Source organism: Elephantulus edwardii, unplaced genomic scaffold (genome assembly GCF_000299155.1).
Source record: "Elephantulus edwardii isolate Elephantulus edwardi_28Jun2011 unplaced genomic scaffold, EleEdw1.0 scaffold00065, whole genome shotgun sequence".
Classification (NCBI taxonomy): Eukaryota; Metazoa; Chordata; class Mammalia; order Macroscelidea; family Macroscelididae; genus Elephantulus; species Elephantulus edwardii.
Genome location: NW_006399815.1, coordinates 7,008,780 through 7,036,134, shown reverse-complemented (window position 1 = coordinate 7,036,134; position 27,355 = coordinate 7,008,780). Strand labels below are relative to the sequence as shown.

The following is a 27,355-nucleotide window of genomic DNA, read 5'->3' as shown; positions in this document are numbered from 1 at the left end:
CTAAGGTATGCCTGATACAGGCCATGGTCTTTGCAATCACTTGTTATGCATCAGAGAGTTGGACAATGACTAGGGAGGACAGAAAGAGAGTTGATGCCTTTGAGCTGTGGTGCTGGAGAAGAGTATTGAATGTACCATGGACTGCCAGGAAAACAAATAGATTCATCCTGGAGAGGGTTAAACCAAACAACTCCTTGGAGACAAGGATTCTGGGGCTTCGTCTGACATACTTTGGGCATGTTGCAAGGAGGGACAGGTCCTTGGAGAGGGACATCATGCTTGGGAGGGTGAGGGGACGGCACAAGAGGGGAAGACCCTTTATGAGATGGATTGATTCAGTGACTGGGGTAATCGGGATGGGTGTGTCAGAGGCAGTGTGATTGGCACAGGACAGAGCAGGGTTTAGGGCTGTTGTACATAGGGTTGCTATGACTCAGTGGCACGTAACAGCAACAACAATAAGCAAGAACACTCATCATGAATGTCCTTCTGGTAAAAATAAACTATACAAGACCAAAAGAGCAACGTTTGTGCAAAATAAAAGATGAGAAGGTAGGGAGCAATATGGAAACTGGGTGAATAGAAAAGTAGTACCAGAGTGGGGATGAGAGAGTGCTGACACATTGAGGGGATTGGAGAGAGTGCCAACAGGATCTTATCTGTATGAATTATTGGATGTGTTAACGTAGTTTTCTGAATAAACTTTCACCTCAGACACAATAAAATGTTCAAAAGAATAAAAAAAGAGAGAGAAAGCAACGTTGGAAATGGAAGAAGTCAGGAAAAATCAACTGAAGGCTGGGGGAATTGAAGACAGAGAGGGGGCTCACAGCAAAGGGTAGGAGATGAGGCCTGAAATGGCTACTTTTCCAATGAAAGCAGATAGATATGTGCTGAGAGCAAGTAAAATCATATTATGTAGAAAAAGGGAATGGAAAAAAATGATGAATAAACCAATTACATGTACAATTATGCTTCAGGTTAGTAGACATTATTGTTTTCTTCATTGGTTGTGCTTTGGTCTCATTTTTGAGAGTTAAATATTTGCATGTAGAATCTTGCACAAACTAAGTTCACTGAAAACTTTATAAAACAATGTTAAGTAAAAGGTGCTGCCTGTTTGATTTTGCCTTCATTGTGTCTCATATCTTGACTATGGTAATCAGATAAATTTCACCAGGTTCAGATGTCACTAGGTATCTGGAAACACCCCTTAGGTCTGTTGTGCTGCCCTTGTTACTAAGCACACACATAGTGTGTCCTTTTTCACAAATCCAGGAGCTGGATGAAAAGATAACCATGTATCTAACCCCAGGGCCTGCTTTTAAGCTCAGAAGTTGCTGCAAACTTCCATTCTGCCTTCCTCAACACAGTGCTGGATTTAATATCCTAGTGTCTGCACTGCAAATAAAATAACCTCTGTGCATTGGTGAACTGACTTTTCCCATGGGCTAAGGAGCTCTAAAAATCACCTGCTGACATTTTGGTATGTTTTAGGAAACCACTTCAGAGTGATGGCTTAGGGCTTTCTGCTGGTGGTTGGTTGTTGGGATGCGTACATGGCAACCGTATGTAAGAGGTATGTTGATGTGTCCTTACTTCCGCTTTCCCCAGGCCTGGAAGCCACCTGTTCAAAGTTAATTAAAAACTTTATGAAGGTATTTACACAAACATATATACACACATACTTTTACGTATCAGTGAATCTTAAATTTAGAATAAATGACGTATATTGGTAAACTGACCATACACATGTAAAACTATAGGAATTATTTAGTTTGGTTTAACATCAAGCATCAGTTCCCCTCCCATCCATCTAGCTAACATAGACAGGGAATTCTACTGATATAGTCTCCAGGGAACTGAGCTGCTAATAGAAGGGAGGTGTTTTTCTGGCATTTCAAAGTTTCAAGCAGTTTTGTGGAAGAAGATAGGTCAAATATTTACAGATTCCTGAAAACCTACTGGGAAGTCAGCTTCTTGACTCAATGGAAGTAAGTTTGAGTTTTAATTTAGTCAAGAAGATTGTGGACTCAGGTGGCTTAGTGGTAAGGATTTGCACTACCAACTCAAAGACATGAGGTTAATATCTACCAGATGCTCACAGGAGAAATATGGGCAATCTCCTGTACAATTTAATGCCTCTAAAACCCTCCTGGAGGGTTAGCTATGGGTTGGTACTGACTCAACAGAACATAACAACAATAGTAATGTTGTGATTTTTACCATAGTTGCATTGTCTTCTTCTTATCCCTAACCCTAACCCTAATCCTATTTAACACCTATTTACTAACCAACCTGTAGCATCTGAAACCCAATTTAGACACATTCACCCTTGTTTATGCAATGATCTGAACTTATCCGGATTCCAGAAATGACTTCTCATTCTCATGGTTCTGGCTGCTAGTGATTTCATATGCTATTAAACTTTCTAAGTGTTTTCCACAGGCTAATGATTATTTGGTAATTTTCTAGTTCAGAACATGATCCTGTTAAAAAACAGTCTTAATGAAAAGGGGAAAAATCATTTGATAAAAATACCAAATAGAAATTTTACCCATGGTGTGCAAAAAGAACTAAAAATGAGTGACTTTGAGTTTCAAAGGAACATTTTTTAGGCTTGGATATATTGTTGTTGTTATATATCGAGTCAGGCATAACTCATAGCTGAGCCTATGAGTGATATTCTATGGCTGTACTTTTTTGAAGATATATGTCTTCGTTCTTTTGTCAGTGCATGGGGTAGTCAGTACTCTTCAAACCACAGCTTAAAGGCATCAGTTCTTTTATTGTCATTCTTATTCATTGTTTTTTTTGGGGGGGGTTTAGGTTTTTTTCACCAAATATCTTTTTTTCTTTTTTAATTTATTATTAATTTCAATGAAAATTTACAGAGACTTTGGATTTCCATTTATTCATTGTTGCATTTTTCTCCTTGCCAACCCCTCCCCTACCCAGTACACTCTTCTCTTTGAAAAGTAAAGGAAAAATTCATTGTTTTACAATCCTTCCCCCCAGGTCTACTCCACTATGCAGCCTTCGTTATGGATTCCTATCATGACAATAATATCTAGTCACATATCCCTTTTAAGCAGTTTTCTCCCTCCTCTGTTTCAGTGCAATATACATTATTGAACCCATCTTTCTCAGTCTCCCCCCAACCCTGATGTTAGTCCTGTTTTACAAGAGTGTCACCATACAATATTTGTCCTTTTGTGACTGAAGTACTTCTTATTCATTGTTGAGCTCTCAAATATGTAGAAAATTCTTGAAAAGACCGTGGTTTTACCCAGATGTGTGTTAGTCTTCATACTGACATCATTGTTCTTCATTTCTTTGGAGACATCACTGACAGAAGACTTGACCAATGTAGTATGTATCCTGATCTCCTGACTAATTGGTACTAAGGGTATTAATAATTGATCCTACAAGGTGAAATCATTGACAGCTTCAATATTTTCTCCATCCAACATTATATTATCTATTGGACCATTGGTGAGGACTTTTGTTTTCTTAATGTTGAGATGTTATCCATACTGAAGGCTGTAGTCCATGATTTTCTGTAGCAAGCATTTCAAGACTGCCTCACTTTCAGCAAGGAAGGTTGTTTCATGTGCATGACCCAGGTTGTTGATGGATCTTCCTCTATCCTAAATGCCACATTCCTCTTCCTAGAGTTCAACTTCATGAATTATTTGCTCAGCAAACAGATTAAATAGATGCCGAGAAAAGATCCATCCCTGACACATATTCTTCCTAATTTTAAACCATTCATTGTTCACTTTTTCCATTTGGACAACAGCTTCTTGGTCTAGGTATAGATTTTACATGAGCGTCTTTAAAGTTGGACAAAGTCTCATCAACAACTTGTGTTATACAGATGACAGAACTTTACTTGCTGAAATTAAGGAGGACCTGAAATGTTTGCTATGAAAGTTCAAGGACTTTTGAAGATCAACATTAAGAAAACAAAGATTCTCACCACTATGCAATAGATGGCAAAGAGATTGAGGTTGTTAACAATTTCAGCTTCCTTGGTTCCACAATCAACACTCTTGGCACCAGCAGTCAGGAAATCAAAGGAGGAATTACATTGGGAAAATCTGCTGTCAGGGACCGCTCCAGAGTACTGAAGAGCAATGATGTCAGTCTAGAGACTAAGTTACGCCTGATCCAGGTAATGGGCTTCACAATTACTTGCTGTGCATCAGAGAGCTGGACAATAAGTAAGGATGATGAAGAAAAAAATTTATGCCTTTGAGTTGTAGTGCTGGTGGAGAGTCATGAACATAGAGAACATATGGTTGTGTCCTGGAGAGGGTGAAACCACACTGTTCCTTGGAGGCAAGGATTTTGAAGCTTTGTCTCACATACTTTGGGCATATAGCTAGGAGGGACCAGTCCTTGGAGAAGCACACCATGCTTGATAGGGTGGGGGGGACAGCATAGGAGAGGAAGGCCCCAGATGAGATAGATTGACACAGTAACTGAGGTAATGGGGGTATGTATGACAAGGATTCTGAGGCTTCGTTTGACATATTTTGGGAATGTTGCAAGGAGGATCCAGTCCCTAGAGAGGGACATCATGCTTGGGAGGGTGGAGCAACAGTTCCAGAGAGGAAGACCCTCGATGAGATGGTTGATCCGGTGACTTTGGTATTGAGGTTAGGTGTGTCAGAGACAATAAGTTTGGCACAGGATAGAGCAGGGTTCAGAGCTGTTGTACAAAGGGTTGCTATGAGTTGCAAGTGACTCGACAGCACATAACAACAACAACAACATCTCTTCCTATCTGTCCAGTTGTCTCAATCAAGACCATTAAATGTTTTCTTGTGATAGCTGCCCTGCAAGTGCAACACATTTCTACCTTTTTAAGGAGATAAGTTAACCATATTGTCATTAATAAAAGGTTAGTTACTAGAAAGTATAATAGGAGTACAAGAAAGACACAATGTCATTTGTATTACTAAATTCCAAGATCTCAGAAGTTTTATATATAGCAGATGTTGCTGGGGGTATATTTATACTATAATCTAGCTGACTCTCAAATGCAAATTGGTAGTATGGCTTCCTAAATGGCATTTTAAAGATATGAGGTATATTTTAACTGGGTGAGAGTTGGGTTAAGAAAGTAATGGGTATGTTTCTCATTCTCATGAGCTTTTTCCTAAAGTAAAGATCATTGAGGCTGTGCAAAGCTGGGGGTGCAGACTTGACTCCCCTCCAGCCTCCCTTCCCTTCATACCATGCATCCAGCAGCATCCATGAGCTGCCTTTCTGCTCCATCTAACATGATCCATTGCTTTCAGCCGCTTGGCCTTTGCATACCCCTGCTCTTCTACTTCAAATTGGCCCTCTAGTGTGAAACTTTGAACATGAGAGAAAGTTTAGGCCTTGAATCTCTTTCCTCTTGCTTATAGCAGTTTCCACATAAGATTGTGCTGCTTTGCTTGCTTGTCTTTATTTCATTTGTAAATTGGTAATGAGTGTGTATTATTCATCTTTGTATTCTCAGCACTAGCACAGTTCCTGGCATATAGGAAGTAGTCAATCAATATTGTTGAAAGATTGAATAAATAGCTGACCCTCTCCTTCAGGGACAGGAGCTGTTTTTATATTAACTTGCAGATGGCCAAGAGGCTTCTTATGTGGGTTGTATTTTGTTTTCTTGACTTTTAAAATAAAATTTTAAAAAATTGACATTCATTCTGTATGTTCCCAGGCCCTTTTTACCTCACATGCCTGAAAATTGCCTAAGCAAACAGTCCTTTAACTACTTCTTTATGTCTGCCACAGTGACTTTATCTGATCATGCAGAAGGCTATTGAAATTTCTTACCTTAAATAGAAAGCTTCTGGGAAATTACATGAACGATTCTCATGTCACTGAAGAAATGTATACTTCAAAGTAACTTTACACTTTGCCCCTTAAGATGGGGGTGGGGGCAACTTCAGTGGGTTCTTCACAGGAAACTTAATCTCTGCCTCAGGATTGCAGTGCAGCTTCTTGCCACTAGGCCACTAGGTTCTCTCTCAGATTTGATAGACATAAAAATGAATAGTATGTCGGGCTAAGAAACAAAATTTCATAAAATGCTATATAAGAGAGTTTAGAGAGAATTATGCTGAATGAACTAACTAAGTCTCATAAGGACAAACACTGAATAAGACTATTATTGTAAAACTGGAAGAATAACTAGTATGATGTCTAGTAATGTCCAAAAAGGGAAAAGAAAAGTGTGCAGGAAAAATATGATGGAAATCGCTAGGATAGCAAAGTTTAGTGAGTGAAGCAGGAGGGGTGTGTGTGTAGGAATATGAAAGATTCGATGGAACTTGAAAAGATGAGGTAATAATGTTCTCTAGGGTCACACATATTCTGTAATACTTTATGAGTTTCTGTTTTTCAGTGCTGCATAGTATTCCATTGTGTGAATATACCATAGCTTCTCTATCCATTCGTTTGTTGATGAGCACTTGTGTTGCTTCCATCTCTTTGCTGTTGTGAACAGTGCAGCAATAAAGATGTGTGTGCATAGTTCTGTTTGGGTGGCAGCTCTGGTTTCTTTAGGGTATATTCCCAGGAGTGGGATTGCCGGGTCAAATGGTATTTCTATTTCCAGCTTTTTAAGAATGCACCATACTGCCTTACATAGTGATTGCACCATTTTACACTCCCATCTGCAGTGAATAGAAGTTCCAATCTCTCCACAAAATTGCCAACTTTTTTTGTTTGCTGCGCTGTTGAACTTTGCTATTGTTACTGGGGTGAGATGATATCTCATAGTTGCCAACACTTGCTGTTTACTGCTCTATTGAACTTTATGCTGAGTGAAATATCTCAGTCAAAAAGGACAAATAGTACATTAATGCCACTGTTAAGAAACAGAACTGACAAGGGGGTTGGGGGGAAACTAAGAAAAGATGGGATGAATAATGGACATTAATAAAAGGAACAATAAAAAATTGGAACAAATGAAGGAAAGAACTGTAAACAGAATATATGATTAGGCATTATTTGCATGACAACAATCCAGAATAAGAGGTGGATAGCAAAGTGGACTGGGGTGAAGGAGGGAGGAAATTATGCAACAATAAGAGAGTATCTTTTTTTTTTTAAATAGTGACCTGGGGTGAGGGTTAGAGAGAAAAATGTGCAACAATGAATGAATGGAAATCCAAGTTTTCTGTAAACTTTCATTAAAATCACAATAAAAAATTATTTCTAAAAAAGAAAAGATGGGGTAATAATAGGTGTAGATCAATAGTAATTAATTATATAAAGTACAATAATTGTAAAACATATTGTCATTGAAAGATTTTATAAAGTACAATGTACATGAATGAAACACAGTGAGTATAAGCGATTGTATTCCAACCAATAATAAAACATTTTTTAAAAGGTAGACCTTATATGCCACCACTTTTTTTAAGTAATACCTAGAAATTGATCAGTTTAAAAGCAAAAAAAAATCTAAATTTTGGTGACTTATGAAAGAAACTGTATAATTTCCAAATATGCTTTCTTTATAAGGGCTAACACAAAGGTTCAAATCCATCAAAGATTCTGTGAGAGATATATAGGCAACTTCTGTGTGATTTACATCATCTGACTCTAGAAGGAAGATCATCCATGATTAGATTCCAATTACATGGCTGTGATTTTGACTTATTGAAAATATTGCAGGTGTTCACTGCCATTCATTACATTTTTAGTTTTTATCTTTTATTATTTCTCTACACTGTCCTTGTTCTAGCCAGGATAAGCCACAGCTAAGTATCTACAAACAAAACCACATATAAGAAGTGTTCATGTGTGTGTTTTGCCTCCTTTGATGACAACTTATAGGTCTATTAAAAACAATTTTGTCCCAAATAATAATTTCAGCTATCTTCAAAGCTATGTACGCTCTTTCACTACTTACAGTTTCTCTAATAAAATGATAACAACACGTGCCATATTGTGAGCCTTTCCTGTAATGATAATGTTATGGTGTTAAGTACCATCAAGTCAGAACTGACTCACAGCTGACCCTCCAACGGGTTTTCAGAAGTTTAATTGTATAGGAGGAGATTGTCCAACTTTGTCTCACAGAACAACTGGTGGATTCAAGCCATGTACCTGTGGGATAGTAGCACAGCTCCTTACCACTAGGCCACCAGAATTCCCTCAATGCAATAATAGGTACTTTTTTTTAAAACAACTTTTTAAAAACTTGGACATAGTATGTATGGGAGTAGCAGTGAGTTCAATTGCAGAATTCTTGCATTCTCTGTGAGAGAACCAGGATAGATTAATGGACGGTGTACATCATGAAGAATCAACAGCTATAGATAGAGATTTGCAAGTATCTATGCTGCTGATCAAGTTTCAGTGGGCCTTCCAGACTGATGTGGATTAGTAAAAGGCCTGCTGATTTACTTTTGAGAATCGGTTAATAAAAATTCTGTGGATCACAGTAGTTTGAGATCCCCTTGGAGTCCTGCCTCCATGATTGTTGACAGCAATATGGTGCATAACACACGTGTCAGAACTCAAAGTTGTTCATTGAGCTGGAACCAACTCAAAGCAGACCCTCCAGTGGGTGTTTTGTTTGCTTGTTCACTTTATTTTTTATTTATTTATATTCATTTATTTACAAAATTCAAATACATTGTTTATCAGACCAGATTCTTTCATATTTCCTCACCCCCCACACCAAATTGTACAACTCCATGATTAAGCACAGCCCTCCCCCACACCATTCATACTCATTCTACAATAATGATTTTTATACAATGTTTGTCCTTGTGGGACTGAGTTAGTTCACTCAGCATAACATTCTCCAGTCCATCCCAAGTTAGGTAATAATTTACAAAATCGTTGCTCCTGCATGGTGTGTGGCAGTCCGTTCTATGAATGTACTATAATTTCTCAGTCCATTTGATTGTGGTTGGACATCTGGGCTGTTTCCATGTTCTTGCGATGGTGAATAATGCTGCTATGAACATTGGTGTACAAGTCTCTGTGCTCCAGTTCTCATTTTTTCAGGGTGTAATCCAAGCAGTGGAATAGCTGGGTCACATGGTATTTCTAGGATCAGCATTTTTTACGAAGCACCAAACTGCATTCCAGCCTACCAGCTGGAAAAAATTTGGCAATACCATATCAGACAAGAGTCTCAGAACAAAAGTTTACAAAATACTTCTGAGCCTCCACAAGAAAAAGACTGAAAACCCAATTACAAAACGGGCAAAATTGAAATGGAAAGAATTTTCACAGATAAAGTTATTTGAATGGCCATCAGACACATGAAGAAATGATCCAAATCACCAGCAATAAGAGATGCAAATCAAAACCACAATGAGATAACATCTCTCTCCAGTAACAGTGGCAAAGTTTAATAGCAAGTAATAAATGTTGAAGAGGATGTGGCAAGACAAGAAGTCTTATATATGGTTGGTGGAATTGTAAAATGGTACAACCATTCCAGAGGGTTTTTAAAGACTATGAATCACCTTAAGTTGCTCATGATTCTCCTGTAGAACCACTGATGGATTCATACTAGCAAAAAGATATCATCTTTGGGTTAGCAGGACAACTCCCTACCTCTAGGTCACAGAAGACTCATCAACAACCTGCATAATACAGATGACATAATTTTCCTTGCCTAAAGTCAAGAGGACTTGACATAGTTGCTGCTGAAGATAAAGGACTACAGTCTTCTATATGTATTACATCTCAATATTAAGAAAACAAAAATATTCACCATTGGATAATAAATATCATGATATATGAAATATAGATTGAAACTGTCAACAGTTTTTAATTCACAATCTTTGATTCCAGCAGTTAAGAAATCAGAAAATGTATTACATTCAGAAAAATGTGCGGTAAAGGACCTCTCCAAAATTCTAAGTAGCAATGATATCTGTTTACAGACCAATCAAGTCAGGGTCTTTTAAATTACTTGCTATACAACTGAATTGGAAGCAGGTGTGGCATCCACTTCCTAAATAACATACCTCTGGAAACTCTCTTTGATAAATGCCAATAGTTGTAGAGGGGCTTCAGACCTTTTGTTCATAAAGTTGCCATGTGTCGTGCTGGACTTGAAGACGTTTCTTTATGATTTTACAACTTATGATACTTTTCTGAATGCTACCAGTTTCTGAATTTTATATGTTTGTAATTGTACAATATATTTTCTTTTTCTTTTCTGGCATCTTTTATGTAACAGTTTCTGAGACCCAGCCAGGTTTTGTAAAGTGTAGCTTGTACATTTTCAAGGTTGAATATTCTCCATTATATGATTGTTCTATAACATATTTTTCCATTCTTCTGTTAGTTATTCTGATTGTTTCCAATTTAGAACCATTATAAATAATACTACTATACAAATTCCTGTACATTTTTTGTTATGCACATGTTCACATCTTAGAGGTTTTTTTGGGAAAGTATCTAATAGTAAATTCAATTTTGTGAGCAGAATGATTAAATCTATTCAGATTTGCTCTTAATTTCTGCATACATTTTGGTAGAGAAATGATCTTTCAAAAAATTCATAAATTTTATATAATAATAATTTTCATTGTCATAAAATATCTTAAAATAATTTTATTATCTGTTTGTCTCTGAAGACTCATAAGCGTACCTTTTTCATTTCTCATACAGGTTATTTGTGTCTTTTCACTTCATATTTTGATCAGCCTTGCCAGAAGTGATTAATTTTATAACTTTTAAAGATACACCTTTGTTCACTTTTCCCCCATTATTGTTGATTTTGTTGTTGTTATGTGCTATCGAGTCGCTTGCGGCTCATAGCAACCCTCTGTACAACAGCCCTTCACTCTCCTCTGTCCAGTGCCAATTGCACTGTCTCTGACACACGCATCCTGATTACCCCAGTCACTGAATCAATCCACTTCATAGAGGGCCTTCCCCTCCTGCGCGGTCTCTCCACCCTACCAAGCATGATGTCCCTCTCCAAGGACCTGTCCCTCCTTACAATATGTCCAAAATATGTTAGACAAAGCCTCAGAACCCATGCCTTCAAGGAGCAGCCCGGGTTAACCCTCTCCAGGATGGGTCTGTTTGTTTTCCTAGCAGTCCATGGTATCCTCAATACTCTTCTCCAGCACCACAGTTCAAAGACAATTCTCCTTCGATCCGCCTTAGTCGCTGTCCAACTCTCTGATGCATAACAAGTGATTACAAAGACCATGGCCTGTATCAGATGCACCCTAGCCTCCAGAGAGACACCATTGCTCTTCAGTCCTTTGGAAAGGTCCCTAACTGCAGACTTTCCCATCGCAACATGTCTTTTAATTTCCTGGCTACTGGTGCCAAGAGTGTTGACTGTGGAGCCAAGCAAACTAAAGCGGTGAACAATCTCAATCGCTTTACCATCTATCCTGATGCTGCCAATTGGTCCAGTGGTGAGAATCTTTGTCTTCTTGACATTGAGCTCAATCCATATTGGAGGCTGCAGTCCTTGACCCTCTGCAGCAAGTGCTTCAGGTCCTCCTCAGTTTCAGCAAGCAGGGTTGTGTCATCTGCATAACGCAGAATGTTGATAGATCTTCCACCAATCCTGACCCCACATTTCTCCTTATAGAGCCCAGCCTCCCAGATAATCTGTTCTGCATACAGGTTGAAAAGGTATGGAGATAGAACACATCCCTGGTCGCCCTTCCCAATTTTGGACCATGCAGTGTTTCCCTGCTTTGTTCTGATGACTGCCTCTTGCTTGGTCCAAGTATAGGTTTCATATTAGCACAATCAAGTGTTCTGGGATTCCCATTCTTCTCAGAGTCAGCTACAATTTGTTATGGTCCACACACTGAAATGCCTTTGCATGGTCAATGAAACACAGATATACATTCTTCTGGTATTCCTTGCTTTCAGCCAAGATCCATCTAACACTAGCTACAATATCCCTAGTGCTACGACCCCTTCTAAACCCAGCCTGCACTTCTGGTAGTTCTCTGCTGATGTGCTGTTTCCAGCCGTTTTATAGGTTTATTTTTCAAATCATTCGATTAAGTTTTATTTTTTTCTTTTCTAAGCTTTGGCTTTATTTTACTATTCTTAAATTTTTCTTGCTTCTTAATTTATTTAACTTTTAGTAGAACTTATTTTCTAGTATTTTAAAAATTTGAGGATATATCCCACAGTGCTTTTATTATGCTCTGGTTCAAAGTATTTTCTGTTGCCCACTCAGATTTCTGTAGGTTTTTTGGGTAATATTATCTTAGAGTTAAGTCTTATTTTTTCTAAAGATCTTGGGGTCCATTTGATGATCTATGAACATCAAAGAATATTCTCTCTGTCACTCAATCATTTAAAAAGTTCTGACACTTGCTTTCTGACCTTATTTATAGTCACTGTTTCTAAATCTTCTCTATTGCTTTAAAGATTGTGTATTCTTTAGTTGTATGGTTAGTTTACTGTCAATTTTTTTTATGTGTTTTGAAGGCATATTATGTATTCCTCATGATTTAATCTTTTATTATTATTATTAAAGACATCTTTTAGTCTACAGTTCTGTTTGTTTTTGAAAATTATATTACTTTTAATTGCCATGCCCATGACCATACACAGCTTTGTAAATAGATATTTATGTATAGTTTTGTGTATATTCTATAACTATATACCTGTGTATAGTGGAAACAAAAGGCAGAAGAGTTTTTTAAAAATTGTCATCACTTTTAAATATGGCTCACATTTTATCTTGTCTGTTGTTTTCACTGTCAAGCTTTATGTAAGTATAATTTCAGATATATATTTCATAGACATACTAGAAATTGATTTTGAGTTTACATATCTTAAAGATGTGTTTGTTCTGTCCTCAAACTTTTTCTCTGTTTTCTGCTCTGTTTCTTCAAAGTTTCTAATTTTCATTTTGAGCTTTTTCTTTTCTTGCTATAAGTTTTTATCAAATATATGACAATCCCTGAAGTTTGTTCATATTTAGAACTGAGTATTAATGTGATTAGACAATCTGTGTGCACCAATAGGCTATTTTAACAGGTAGAAATTTTCAAGTATTATAGCTGATCAAAAGAGACTTAATGGCTCAGTGGTAAAAGTGCTCAACTCCTAACTAAAAGATCAGTGAATTTAGGAAATTCAAATTAGGGAAATGATTTCAGGACTTGTTAAATAGCATTGGTGTGAGTTTTGGCAGTAGTGTCTCCAATCCCCTTGCCACATCTTTGAGCTTTGGCAATACAATACAGGCATGAAAAGCAGTAGTAAGATCTTTGTTGGACATCAGTAGGAGTGATAGTGTCTTTGGAATAATCTTCAGCATCACTATCTACTGAACTTCCTTATGATAAGTAGAAGGAAAATAACAGTGATAGTAGCTGTGAATCCCAGTCTTGACCACACAAAGCTCTCATCAGAATTCATTGGATTTTTTGGAGAAAAAAATCTAATGAGGCAGAATACTCACAAAGTTTGTGAAAATGTACATTTACTACATTTTTTCCTTTCTTATGTGGTTGCATGGTGCGGTTTGTGAAATATGCATTGAAAAGCAGAACATAAGTTGTTTATTATTAGATCAAAATATAAAATTTATGTATACATATCAATAAGTGCCATCTCATTTCTAATTTAAAGGGCATTTGTTAGTTATTAAACATTATTGGGCGAAAGAGACTATTGGACTTTGCCTCAGGCAAGAAGATGGCTAAAGAGCTCATACTTTTTAACATCTGAATAACATGAAACATCTGGAAGACGCTTTAGCATCCAGGGTCTGCAACTCCAAGTCATTGTTACATCATTAACAAAGTTATTTAAAGGGCTCTCCTTTAAGGTTTCTTTTCTTCACTTCTCTATTCAGTGATGTATATTTAATCCAATTCCTATTATCTTCTCCTGACACACTATTTTCCTAAAAATTAAGAATTTACAAACAGGTAACGAATGATCTAACAGTACAATGAGAGCTCAATATATATTTGTTTATTGAATAAATACATTGAAATAAGGCAGATATTCATCTATTATAAAATCTCATGGGGAAAGGACTTTTGATTGAGAAAATTATCTCTGCTCTCTTCCTACATCAAAATTCATTTTACATTAATATAGGTTATTGGGAATTTATGAATTTTTTTTCTGAATAAATAGAAACACATTGAACACTATTGTTATTTGTGTGATATACTGTGGAGTTGGGACTGACTCATAGCTGATCCTTCAGTGCTTTCCAGAGGAGGCAAACATCATATGACGAGAGAGCCCATGTTTCTCCTGCAGAACAGCTGGTGGGTTCATTCCTAGTGCTTTTGGATTGGTGCAAATCCTTACCCCTAAGCCACTGCAGCTGTGATTGAATCTGTGTTAAAATGACTTTTAAGTAATTTGTGACTCTATAGATTTCTTTCAGAGTTAGTGGGTAGAGGGGTGCACTGCTAATCCAAAAGCTAGCAGCTTGAATCCTACTTTTGCTCTGTGGAAGAAAGATGGGCAATCTTCTGCTCAATTCACAACCTCTGAAAAGCCACAGAAGGGTCAGTTATTGACTTGACAGCAGTGTTGAGTGAGAGTGATTTGGCAATAAACTCGAGATTTTTGTGACATTTTCTTTTTTTATTATTTTACCAGTTACTTTCCGGAAGAAACATAAAATATTCCTTGGTTCTGTTTGTTTTATTCATTATTAGTAGAAGAAAAATCATTCTAGATATCCAGTTATATTATATATTACTGAAGTGTTTATGAATGTAAGAAAAAACCACACTAAGGAAGAAATTTGGTGTACAGCCATAACAATTCTATAACTTTAAATGCATTTTGAGGTTATATTGTTTTTTAACCTTGTATTTTCTAAAATTGGACTTTAAAGGACAAATAACAAATATAGTTTGACAGGGTCTATTTGAAGGGTGATGAAATAAATTTTCTTTCTTTACTCAGATAAAATAAATGTATTTGACTTTGTAGCTTGTGTATATCAGCAAATTGGTGTACTAAATTATGTATTGATATCTTGTCTCATTTAAAAGAATTCCTTTACAAATGATAGGATTCAGAAGAGACCATGAAAAAAACTCTACAGCACATTTTCCCTACTATTAGTCAACCCACTAATAATTGAAGTAGATAAATGTACAGCATGTTATCATTGAAAGTAAAGGGTGCATATTTCATTTTAATTTTATTAGATTCTGGTCTTTAGCCTTTCATTCTAGAAGAGGCAGTAAAAATGATACAGTGATTTTCTATTTGAATGGGTTGTTGTTGCGGTGTACTGTCAAGTCAGAACTAACCCATAGCTTATCTTCCAATAGGTTTTCAGAGGCAGTAAATTGTATATAAGGAGGCTGCCCATCTTTCCCCCACAGAGTAGCTGGCTGATTTGAACTGCATACCTTTGGGCTGTCAGCACAACTCCCTACCACTAGGCCACCAAATGGGTTAGTGCATCATGATTGCAAGGCTCACATTTTGTCTCTGATGCCTTCTTTTAGTTTATCTTATATGAAAAATCCTTATTTTTACTTCTGTTTTTTTAATCTTCTTTCTAGTTTGGCACTGGTATCAGATGATATAAATACTCTTCTTACATAAATCAATTGACTACTTAATTTAAGCAATTATTTCTATTACAACATACTATAGACAGGCAAAGAGTTCATCTGACTTGGTGAATATCATGTGTTCTCTCCCTTGATCTACTCAGCTCTATTTATAATCTCTATATCCAGTACCTTATGTAAAGAAATTCTAAGAAAAATTGAAGATTAATATTGGGAAATTTTAGTTAGCATCTTGTCAGTGAGCACTGTTAATTATGGATACAATTTTAATCATCATAATTAGCCTAGTGGTAAGACGCTGTGCTGCAATATCAAAGATATGTGGTTCAAATCCACCAGCTATTCTGTGGGAGAAGGATGTGAAGTCTCCTCCCCTGTGATTAGCTGCCTCTGAATATCTACTGGAGGGTGAGCTATGGGTCAGTTCCAATTTGATGGTATACAACAGTCTACTTCTATGGTGCTCTGGTAGCTTAGCAGCAAGGAGCTGTGCTGCCAACGTGAAGGCATGTGATTCAAATCCACCCGCTGAAAACAAAGATGAGAAATATCCATGCAACCAACTGCCTGTGAAAACCCACCAAAAGGTCAGCTTTGAGTTGATTCAGACTCGATAGTACACAACAACAACAACAACAACAACAGTCTACTGATGGTAAGTGTGGTGGGTAACCTGTTGATTGAACCAGTAAGGAATTGCACTGCCAAAGCAAAGCTACACAGTTTGAATCCATCACATACTCTGTGGGAGAAAGGAGGGTAAGCTCCTCCTGTGTGATTTACTGACTCTGAAAATTTACTGTCGGGTTGGTTATGACTCAGTTCTGACTCAAAGATACACAACAACAAGAAGACATTCTATGGGAGAAGGAAATACTGTCTCCCACTGTATGGATTCAGCCTTGGTGACCTGATGGCATGTTGTCATGAGGCAGAATCAGCTCCACAACAGTGAATTTAGCCTGCTTCCAACAATTATCTTCAGCATTACAGTGTCCCTTTCACCATAGCTTCATACTCCATGGCTTGCCTGAAGGATGTTTTTACATATATTCAGCATCATCAGTTTCTTTCAAAGTAAAAAATAGAAATTTTAATTGTTGTTGTTGTTGTTATGTGCCGTCAAGTCGTTTCCGACTCATAGCAACCCTATGCACAACAGCCCTAAAACCTGCTCTATCCTGCGCCAAACGCACCGCCTCTGACACACCCATCCTGAGTGCCCCAGTCACCGAATCAATCCATCTCATAGAGGGTCTTCCCCTCCTGCGTTGTCCCTCAACCCTCCCAAGCATGATGTCCCTCTCCAAGGACCCGTCCCTCCTGGCAACATGTCCAAAGTATGTCAGACGAAGCCCCAGAATCCTTGCCTCCAAGGAGTAGCTTGGTTTAATCCTCTCCAAGATGGATCTGTTTGTTTTCCTGGCAGTCCAGGGTACATTCAGTACCCTTCTCCAGCACCATAGCTCAAAAGCATCCACTCTCCTTCTGTCCTCCCTAGTCCTTGTCCAACTCTCTGATGCATAACAAGCGATTGCAAATACCATGACCTGTATCAGGCGCACCTTAGTCTCCAGAGAGACACTGTTGCTCCTGAGTACTTTAGAGAGGTCCCTAACAGCAGACTTTCCCATCGCGATATGCTTTTTGATTTCCTGACATTGCAAATACATTTTATAAGAGACACAAACGCAGGTTATACACATGGACTTACCTGATGGTATGCATAGGAATCAGATTGACTACATCTGTGGAAGAAATTTTAACAAAAATTATAAAAATATAGCTATTTAGGTTTGGAATATTGACTAAAGTAATGAATTACAATTTGTATTTATAGACATGGATTGGTAAAATATTAATGTATTGAATCTAAATTTAATTTCTGCAATTTGGCAGTGGTATCTTTCCACCCAATGACTTCAGAATATTTAGATTTCTTGTTTTATGTTAATAAAGGCTGATGCTCACATAAGTCAACTCTGTAATAATTTGCTTGTGTAGAAAGCCCCCAGTCTTGTTTATTCTGCCAGTACATGGCTACACGAGACAGCTGTGCCATTATGAATCCAGCTAGCCACAGATGGATTTTCACTGAAGCATGAACCCATATTGGTTTGGTGATCTATATTTACTGTCATCTATTTCAACTTCTGGAACGACTCAACCCCCTAAATCACCTGGCTTTGACAGCATCCACTTATGTTTAAGTAATACACTCAAGTGAAGTGGAACTTTGGTTGTTAGTGTTCAAGATTCTAACTTGTTGTGTCAATTCCTTATAGTATAGTTTGTTGTTGGTTTTTTTTTTTTTGTACTGTTTAGCCACTGTTAAGAGTCTGTTTATGTTATGACCATTGAGTATATAACTTTAACTAGGTATAATAGCCTTGTAACTCATGTCCTCAGGCTCCTTTGCTAAATATGATCTTTTCTCAGATTGCATATACTGTATTTTCTACATATTTGCTATTGATTTGATAGGTAAGCTTGAGATATCAGGAAAAATGAAAGACTTACGATACAGCTTGAAAGAAAAGTATTCATTTAGGATCTTTAGAGCAGAGAGGCTGTATCATGGTCAATATTTACCTGAAAGATTGATAGAACTATGCATAGCGGAAATAACCAGCAAAACCAGAAAGCAGACAAACAATCTATGAGTAGTTGAAATAACATATAAAACTAAAACTTTAATTAAAAGGTTAGATGATATAATCTCTAGTATCTTGCACTGCTTACCAAAAGGCCATATGCCTCTAGTGGTTTGAATCTACCAGAAGCTCTGCAGAAGAATAGTTGTGAATTGTCTCCATTAAGATTTACAACATCAGCCAGATGCTCCGCTGGAGAAGGAGGGGCAATCTCCTCCCGTGCCAATCAGATCTGACTTAATGGTACACACCACCAACAACAAAATCAAGCAAAAAAATAGATTTACAGCGTCAGACACCTGATAGAGGGTCACTATCAGTTGGAATTAATGACAGTGAAATTTGGTTTGATTTTTTTTTTTTTTATAAAAAACCTTTACTGTGCCTCCTGGAAAATAACACACTTCTCAAAACTACTAGGTACGAAGCTCCAATATTTCACTTTTATAGGGTTCACTGTGATATTTAAATTGGTAAAATTGCTGATATAAATATATGCATACTTTGTCCTTTACAGCAGGAATAGGAAATATTGAAATGCTAATATAAATGCAAATTAATGAACTAGTAACAAAGTTTTTATGAGTATTCTGCATATTTTTAGTTTTTCTTCCTATTGGTCCAAAGTAAAAACTGCACAAGTAGCTACTAACCTTAATATATCACTCTAAATTTGGTAAATGGATTTAACATACATTTGTCATTCCATAAATTGTGCTATCTTATCTGTGTTGTTCTGCATACAGATTGAATAGGTATGGATAACACACCTTTCCTGATTTTAAACCATACAGTGTTCCCTTGCTGTTTGAACCACTTTTTCTTGATCTAGGTACAGATTTCACATGTGCATAATTAATTGTTCTGGGATTTCCATTCTTCTCAATGTCAGCCATAATTTGTCATGACACACACCGTCAGATGCCTTTGCATAGTCTGTGTAATACAAATCGACAACCTTCAGATATTCTGTTTCCAGCCAATGTAGCATCAGCAGTAATATCCCTTGTGCCATAGCTTCTCATAAGCCTAGAATGAATTTCTCGCAGTTCTCTGTCAATGTACTGATCAAGCCATTTTTTTAATGATCTTCAGCAAGATTTTACTTGCATGTAATAATGATATTGTTAGATGATTTTCACATTCTGTTGGACCACGATTTTGGGAATGGGAACAAATATGGATCTCTTCTACTCGTTTGAGAAGGTGGCTTTCCTCCAAATTTCCACACAAAGTTTAGTGAGCATGGCAAGAGCTGCATATGTTTGCTGAAACATGTCAATTGATATTCTATCAATTCTTGAGGTCTTGTTTTTTGGTAATGCCTTTAATACAGCTCACACTTTTTTCTTTATCACCATTGGTTCTAGATCATACTCTACTTCCTCAAATGGTACTGTGTCTACCAACTCTTTCTTCTTTTGATGCTTCTTGCATTATTCAGGATTTTGCCTTTGGCATCTTTTAGTGGTAAAACTTAAGGTTTGATTTTTTTTTTAAATTTCTTTTGGCTTGAGAAATATCAAGTGAGTTCTTCCCTTTTGGGCTTTCTAACACCAGTTCTTTGCACATTCTTTCATAATACTTTGACTTCTCATTTTGCACTTTGATATCTTCTGTTTATCTCTTTTACTTCAGCAATTCTTCCCTTTGTTTTGGATTCTCTATATTCTACTGCAATTCTCAGAGTCTTTTCATGCATTTTCTTTCTCTCCTGGTGTGTTTGTTTGGTTTTTAATTTGCTAATTGCTTTATAACCACACTAAACTGATACGGAGTGAGACTCTCTACAAAACAACACAAAGAAGATTCAAAGATATAGGTGTTTTAGCAAGGCTGAAGTCTTCCGTTTCTGTTATTTGGAATTTAGGCTGTAATCTTTGGTTTTGGATGGACCACTGGGAGTGTGTGTGGGTATAGTCCATGCTTTAACCAGATTTGAACATTTGGCCCAGGTAGAAGTAGATGAGATGCTTAGTTTCATGTGCCACATAAATACCAAAGTTTTCCCCCCATGATGCAGTGCCAAATGGAGTTGTACTTCTTATCAAACTCTTTCTCTATGTTGTATTCCTCCAACACCTGTTGGTGATCATGGTTACAACAGAATAGGACTAAGTGACTACGACTGTTTTCTGAGGGAGGGATTAGAGCCACTCAAGCCAGGCCAGACCTGTGGCTGCTCCCGAAGCTGTGGTGCTTCCAAATTTCCTCTGTTTTTGTAATGATTTTTTACTTTCTTCATGGATGATATCCTTGATGTCATCCCACAGCTCATCTGGTTTTTGATCATTGGTATTCAATACCTCAAACCTATTTTTCAGATGTTTTTTTTTAAATTTGGGGGTGAATAGACTCAAGATTATATTTTGGTTCTTATTGGCTTGTTTTATTATATCTTCAGCTAGAATTTGAACTTGCACATGAGTAATAGATAGTCTGTTCCCTACTCAGTGCCTCTCCTGGTTTTGACTCCTGATAAGGAGCTTCTCCAAGGATTCTTTCTACAGATGTAGTCAGTCTGATTTCTTTAAAGCCCATTATATACGATCTATGTGTATAGCCATTGGTTGTGTGGTGTTTTTTTTTAAAGAGACATTTGCATGAATCTTTGTGCAAAATTCAGTCATTCGACCTCCAGCCTCATTTCTTTCATCATGTCTGTAATTTACTTTTTTAAAATTGTGATTTTAATGAAAATTTGCAGAGAAGTTTGGTTTTTCATTCTTTCACTATTGCACATTTTCCTCCCTCGTTGTGTCTGTTCCTTCCGAGTCCACTTTGTAATGTGCCTCTTGTTTCAGACTGTCATACATATAATGCGTAATCATACATTCCTTTCAGTCTTTGCCATCATCTGCTCCAACACAGTTTTCATTATCTCTCTACTCTTTTCCTCTTCTCCCCTCATACTCTCATGTCAGTTCCATTTTATAACAGTGGAGTTATAAAGCATTTGTGCTTTTGTGACTACGATTTTTCCCTCAGCGTAATGTCTTCCAGGTTCATCCATGCTGTGTAATGTTTTACAAGTTCATTATTTATCAGAGCTGCTTAACACTTGATATGTGAATGTACCATAGTTTTTCTATTCACTTGTTTGTTGGTGGGCAGTTGGACTGCTTCCATCTCTTGACTATTGTGAATAGTGTTATAGTAACCATAGATGTGCATACATGTGTTTCAGTTGTTAAAGAAGGTGGCCAACAAACATCAAAATCCCTGGCAACCAGAGAGAAGTAAATCAAACAACTATGAGATATTATCTCACTCAGCAACAAAGGAAAATTTTAAGAGGACAATGAACTACTAATGCTGGCAAGATTGTGGAGAGATTAGAACACTTATTGGCTGTTGGTGGGAATGTAATATGGGTCACTATGGAGGGCAATCTAGCAATTTCTCAAAAATTTGGAAATAGAAATACCATTTGACCCAGCTATCCCACTACTGGGAACATACCATGAAGATTCTAATTTATGGCTACCAGACTTTCTTCTTTGTTTCAAATTTTTGCACTCATCAACAAACTGCGTTATGCAGATGACAAGATCTTGCTTGCTGAAAGTAAGGAGGACTTGAAATGCGTGTTGCAGAGGATCAGACTATAGCTTTCAATATGGATTACTTCTTAACACCAAGATAACACAAATCTTCACCAGCAGACCAGTAAGCAGCATCAGGATAATGGAGAAGAGAGAAATTTAAAATGACTTCATCATGCTTGGACCAACAATCAACACCCTTGACACTATTGTTGTTATGTGCTATCAAGTTGCTGTGACTCCTAGTGACCCTAAGTACAATAGCTCCGAACCCTGCCCTATCCTGAGCCAGTTTCACTGACTCTGACACACCTGCCTTCATTGTTCTTGTCACTGTGTCAATTTGTCTCATCCAGGGTCTTTCTCTTCTGCTCCATGCTTCCATCCTTCCAAGCATGATGCCCTTTCCAGGACTGATCCTTCCATGCAACATGTCCAAAGTATGTGAGGTGAAGCTTTAAAATCCTTGCTTCCTTCACCGTCTCCAGGATAAACCTGTTTATTCTCCTGGCAGACCTTGGAACACTCAATACTCCTCCAGCTCAAAGACATTGATTCTTCTGTTATCCATGGTCATTGTCCAGCTCTTTGATGCATAGCAAGTGATTATGAAGACCATGACCTGGATCAGTTGCACCTTAGTCTCTAGACTGATGTTTTTGTTCTTCAGCATTCTGGAGAGGTAGCTAACATCAGATTTTCCTAATGTAGTTCGTCTTTTGATTTCCTGACTGCTGGTGCAAAGAGTGTTGTTTGAGGAGCCAAGAAAGCTGAAATTGCTAACGATCTGTCAGTTTCCTCTCTGTCTATCATGATGCTTCAAATTGGTCCAGTGGTGAGAATCTTGTTTTCTTGATTTTGAGCTTTAGTCCCTATTGGAGACTATAGTCGTTGGCCTTCTGAAGCAAACCCTTCAGGCCCTCTTCAGTTTTGTCAAGTAAAGTTGTGTCATCTGAATAACACAGATTGTTGATTAATCTTCCTCCAATTCTGATGCCATATTTCTCCTCATAAAATCTGGCCTCCTGAATGGTCTGTTATGCAAATATATTGGGAAGGTATGGACACAGGACATATCCTTGACACATTCTGTTTCTGATTTTGAACCATGCAGTATTTCTTGCTCTGTTCTAATGATTGCTTCCTGATCCAAATACAGGTTTCACATAAGCAAAATCAAGTGTTCTGGGATTCCCATTCTTCTCAAGGTTGGCCACAATTTGTTGTGATCCACACAGTCAAATGTCTTTGCATAGTCAATGAAACACAGATAGATAGATATTCATTCCTCTGATACTCTCCGCTTTTAGCCAGGTATATCTGGCAATGCTGATAATGTCTCTAGTGCCTTGACCTCTTCTAAACCCAGCTTGTATTTCTGGTAGTTCTCTGTCAGTATATTGTTCCAGTTTTTGGATGATCTTCAACAAGATTTTGTTTCTGTGTGATATTAGTGATGCTATTGTTGTTACGTGCCATCGAGTCACTTGTAACTTATAGCGACTCTGTGTAAAGCCCTGACACTTGCCCTATCCTGTGCCAACCTTATTGTTTCTGATACACCTACCCTCATTACCCCAGTCATTGAATCAATCAAGGGTCTTTCTCTCTTGTGCTGTCCCTCTACCCTTCCAAGCATGAAGTTCCTTTCTAAGGACTGGTCCCTCCTTGCAACATGCCTAAAGTATTTCAGGTGAAATTTCAGAATCCTTGCCTCCAAGGAGCAGCCTGGTTTCACCCTCTCCAGGAAGAACCTATCTGTTCTCCTGGCAATCCATGGTATATTCAATACTCCAGCACCACAGCTCAAAGGTATCAATTCTCTTTCTATCATCCCTAATCATTGTCCAGCTTTCCGATGCATAGAAAGTAATAACAAAGACTATGGCCTGGATCAGACACACCTTAGTCTCTAGACTGACATCATTGCTCTTCAGTACTCTGGATATTGTTCTATCATTTCCACACTCTGTTGTATAACCTCTTTTTGGAATAGGAATAAATATGGAATTCTTCCTGTCTGTTGGCTAGCAAGTTGTTCTCTATATTTCCTGGCACAACATGGTGAGCACATCCAGGGCTACATTGTTTGCTGAAATATGTTAACTGGTTTTCTGTCAATTCCTGGGGCTTTGTTTTTTGCCACTTACTTCAGAACAGCTAGTACTTCCTCTTTCATCAACATTGCCTCTTGTTCCTAAGTTGTTTCATTAAATTCTTCTGTGTCAGCCAATTCTTTTTGGTACAGTAACTCTGTGTTCTCCTTCCATCACCTTTTAATGCTTCCTAGATCATTCAGTATTCTGTTCATAGCATCTTTAAATATTGCACCTCAAGGCTTAACTTTGTTTTAAGTTTCTTCAGCTTAAGAAATTCTGAGTGAGTTCATTCCTTTTGACATTCTGACTTCACTTTGCACATATCAATGTAATACTTTGTCTTCTTGAGCTTCCCTTTGAAATCTTCTTATAAGTTCCTCAATTTCCTGATTTCTTCCCTTTGCCTCTCAGAGAAGAACCCTTGACATTAGCACCAGGAAGTCAAAAGATGATTTGCAATGGGGAAAGTCTACTGTTGGAGACCTCTCCAAAGTTCTGAAGAGCAGTGATGTCAGTTTGAACACTAAACTGCACCTGATCTAAACCACAAATCATCTCGTTTACTTGCTATGTATCTGAAAGTTGGACAATGTATAAGGATGACAAAAAAAGAATTGATGCCTTTGAAATGTGTTTTTGGAGCAGATGTTTTGAAAAAGGTGTAGTCAGGGTGGTGCATGGAAGCAAGGATAGTGAAACTTTGTCTCACATTCTTTGGACATGTTGCTCAGTTCTTGGTAAAGTGTCAGCAAATGAGGGGATGACGCTCAAACAGTATGATTGATACAGTTACTGAAACAGTGGGATCATGTATTTTAGAGAAGATAAGGATGACACAGTTTAGGGCATGAGATGTTCAGATTCATTGTTAATAGTGTCACCGTGAGTTATTGACTCAATGGCACTCAACAACAGCAACATTAACACGAAATTTAGTAATCATTAAATGCCTTTTGCTTCAGGGATGAAGACCTGTCCCTCCATACAACATGTCCAAAGTATGTCGGACAGAGCCTCAGAATCCTTGCCTCCAAGGAGCCACTCAGTTTAACCCTCTCCAGGATGAATCTGTTTGTTTTCCTAGCAGTCCATGGTACATTCAATACTCTTCTCCAGCACCATAGCTCAAAGGCATGAATTCTCCTCTATCTCCCCTAGTCATTGTCCAACTCTCTGATGTATAACAAGTGATTGCAAAGACCATGTCCTGTATCAGAGGCACCTTAGACTCCAGAGAGACACCATTGCTCTTCAGTACTTTGGAGAGGTCCCTAACAGCAGACTTTCCCATTGAAATACGTCTTTTAATTTCCTGGCTACTGGTGCTAAGAGTGTTGACTTTGGAGCCAGACAAAAATGAATTAGCAATGGTTTCTATCCCCGTAACTTTGTGTGCTTCTCCATAGTTTCAGTAGATAAGCAATAGAAATATCACTATCATGTTGTTTTAAAACTAATCTAGAAATAATACATTTCATACTCCAAATTATGTCTAAGAAAAAGAACAAAATGAAAGTAAAATTTAGAGTAAAAAAAAATGAGACACACAGAGACAAATAGACTTCCTAAGCACTATTCTTTAATTATATGGTACTGGCGAAGTTAGATGATCTAGCTAAGGTATGATCTTTCTCAGATAAAAAAAAAACAAAACTAAACACAAAACCAAAAAAACCTCAACAAAAAACATCAGATGGGAAGCTCATGGATTTTTAAGTATCATATGAAAAAATGAAAATTATTTGTAAACAATAAGGTTAATCATGTAACTGGCATTTAATAGCAAATTTTAAATCCAAGACTGAAAGTCTGAATCTCTCTCTGAGCTGTGAAGAATATGTGTTGGTGTTAGAACAAGGAAAATCTGAGAAAAAGAACAAAGCGTTGAGTGAAAATTTTCAGTTATTGCTATCCAAGTAATATTTGACATTTTATATTGTTTCCTTGTGGATTTCTTTCCCTCAAATCTTGATGTTATTCTGAACAATATTCAAGGTAGACATTATATCTTAAACATAGTCTCAGTACTTTTTATAGTTTTGACTTGACAGAACTGAAGGAAAGTTCTTATCTTCCCTTTCAAGTTACTCTAATTCACAAAATGTTTCCACTCTGCTCATACTTGAGCAAGCATGAAATGAAGCCTTTGCTGAGTATTTCTGTTTGATTTTCTAAAAGCTATTGTCAGTCTTACAGCTCAAAAAAGAAACACAAATGGTAATTGGTGTAGCTACATCCAATCTTCAAATCTAATTGAAACTGCCCAGACACCCTCAGAGCTCTTCTTTGGCTTTCAGATTTGTAAGCATATGTGGTGAGACAAAGCAAGAAAAGCTTGTTGAGAAGGTGAGAAGTTCCTCTGCATGTTGCTGAATTGGAAGCCTTTGATTGTATGGCTCTCTGAGTCTGGACAATGTTTTGTGTGTTTGTTTCCACAGAGCATATATCATTACTGACTATATGGGCATCCGAAATGAAAGTTTCATGAAATTAGCTGCAGTAGGGACCTGGATGGGGGACTTTGTCACGGCTTGGATGGTAAGAAAATTTTAACTTCACCCCTTTCCAACAAACACCAGTTGGAGGACATATTCATACTGTGCTCATGGTTCTTGGAATAAAATAAATACTCTTCTTTCCAGGGCAACAAATTTATGAACATAGTCAAATCCAAATATTTTATATAGTATCTATGATATCCAGGGAAATAATAGTAATGTAATTGGTGTATTAATAATGCTTTACCACAGGGATATATTTATTTAGAAATATACATTTCTCTCTATATAAATATGTGTAGGCACACAAACAATACATACCAAAAATTAATTAGGAAGTCTTCCCTGTGAAAATCTAAATAATTCTTCAAAGATTGTTTTAGATATGTACAATTTTCAAGTAAAGAATATTATTTAGTCTCTCTTGTATGGTCTTTTACATCATACGAAACATCTTTAAGAACTTTAAAAATAATTTTATACATTTGTTTTCCTCCTTAAACCTACCAATTTCATGGCAAATAATTGTTCTAAAAGCTGCCTGTTTAAAACTCATTTACTATTAATAATTAAACTAATTATTAGAAATAATTATCATTTGCTTGAAACAATTATCTTTTCTATAATATCTTAAACTCATTTGTCAAAGGACTAATTTCTGTTTTAACCATTTGCTAACCAAATGAAATACTCCAGGTCGTTTAATGTATCAAATAATCTGAGAGTGAAAAGAATACAATTCCTATAAAGACTGAAAACTCTATAATTTCATTGACATGTCATTAGCCTCAGTTAATGTTATCATTCCATGTGCTTGAAATGAGGATAAAGGTGTCAGAAGACCTTTGAAAAAACAGTTGATGCCTGTCCAAACCATGTCCCTACAGATGTGTCCTAGATACAGTGGATAGCTTGTTACAACAGGGTCCCTGCTATTTCTATTGCTAGCTGTTTCTTAGGCAGAACAGGTGTTTCCAGGGACTAGGAACCCGTTACATCTTGACTACTACTACTGTGAGCATT

General features: G+C 37.2%; 1 protein-coding gene across 2 annotated transcripts in view; it reads left to right on the top strand.

Moving 5' to 3' along the window:
* The window catches only part of TMEM117 (transmembrane protein 117), an 841,252-nt gene that overhangs the window by 373,107 nt on the left and 440,790 nt on the right, over nt 1-27,355 (top strand). Inside the window, exon 3 of one of the 2 annotated variants that reach the window (XM_006888182.1) lies at nt 26,273-26,372. The exons of the other annotated variant lie outside the window; for it this stretch is intronic. Coding sequence (XP_006888244.1) covers nt 26,273-26,372 — 100 coding nt within the window. The remainder of the gene's footprint in view (nt 1-26,272; nt 26,373-27,355) is intronic. 2 annotated transcript variants of the gene reach the window in all.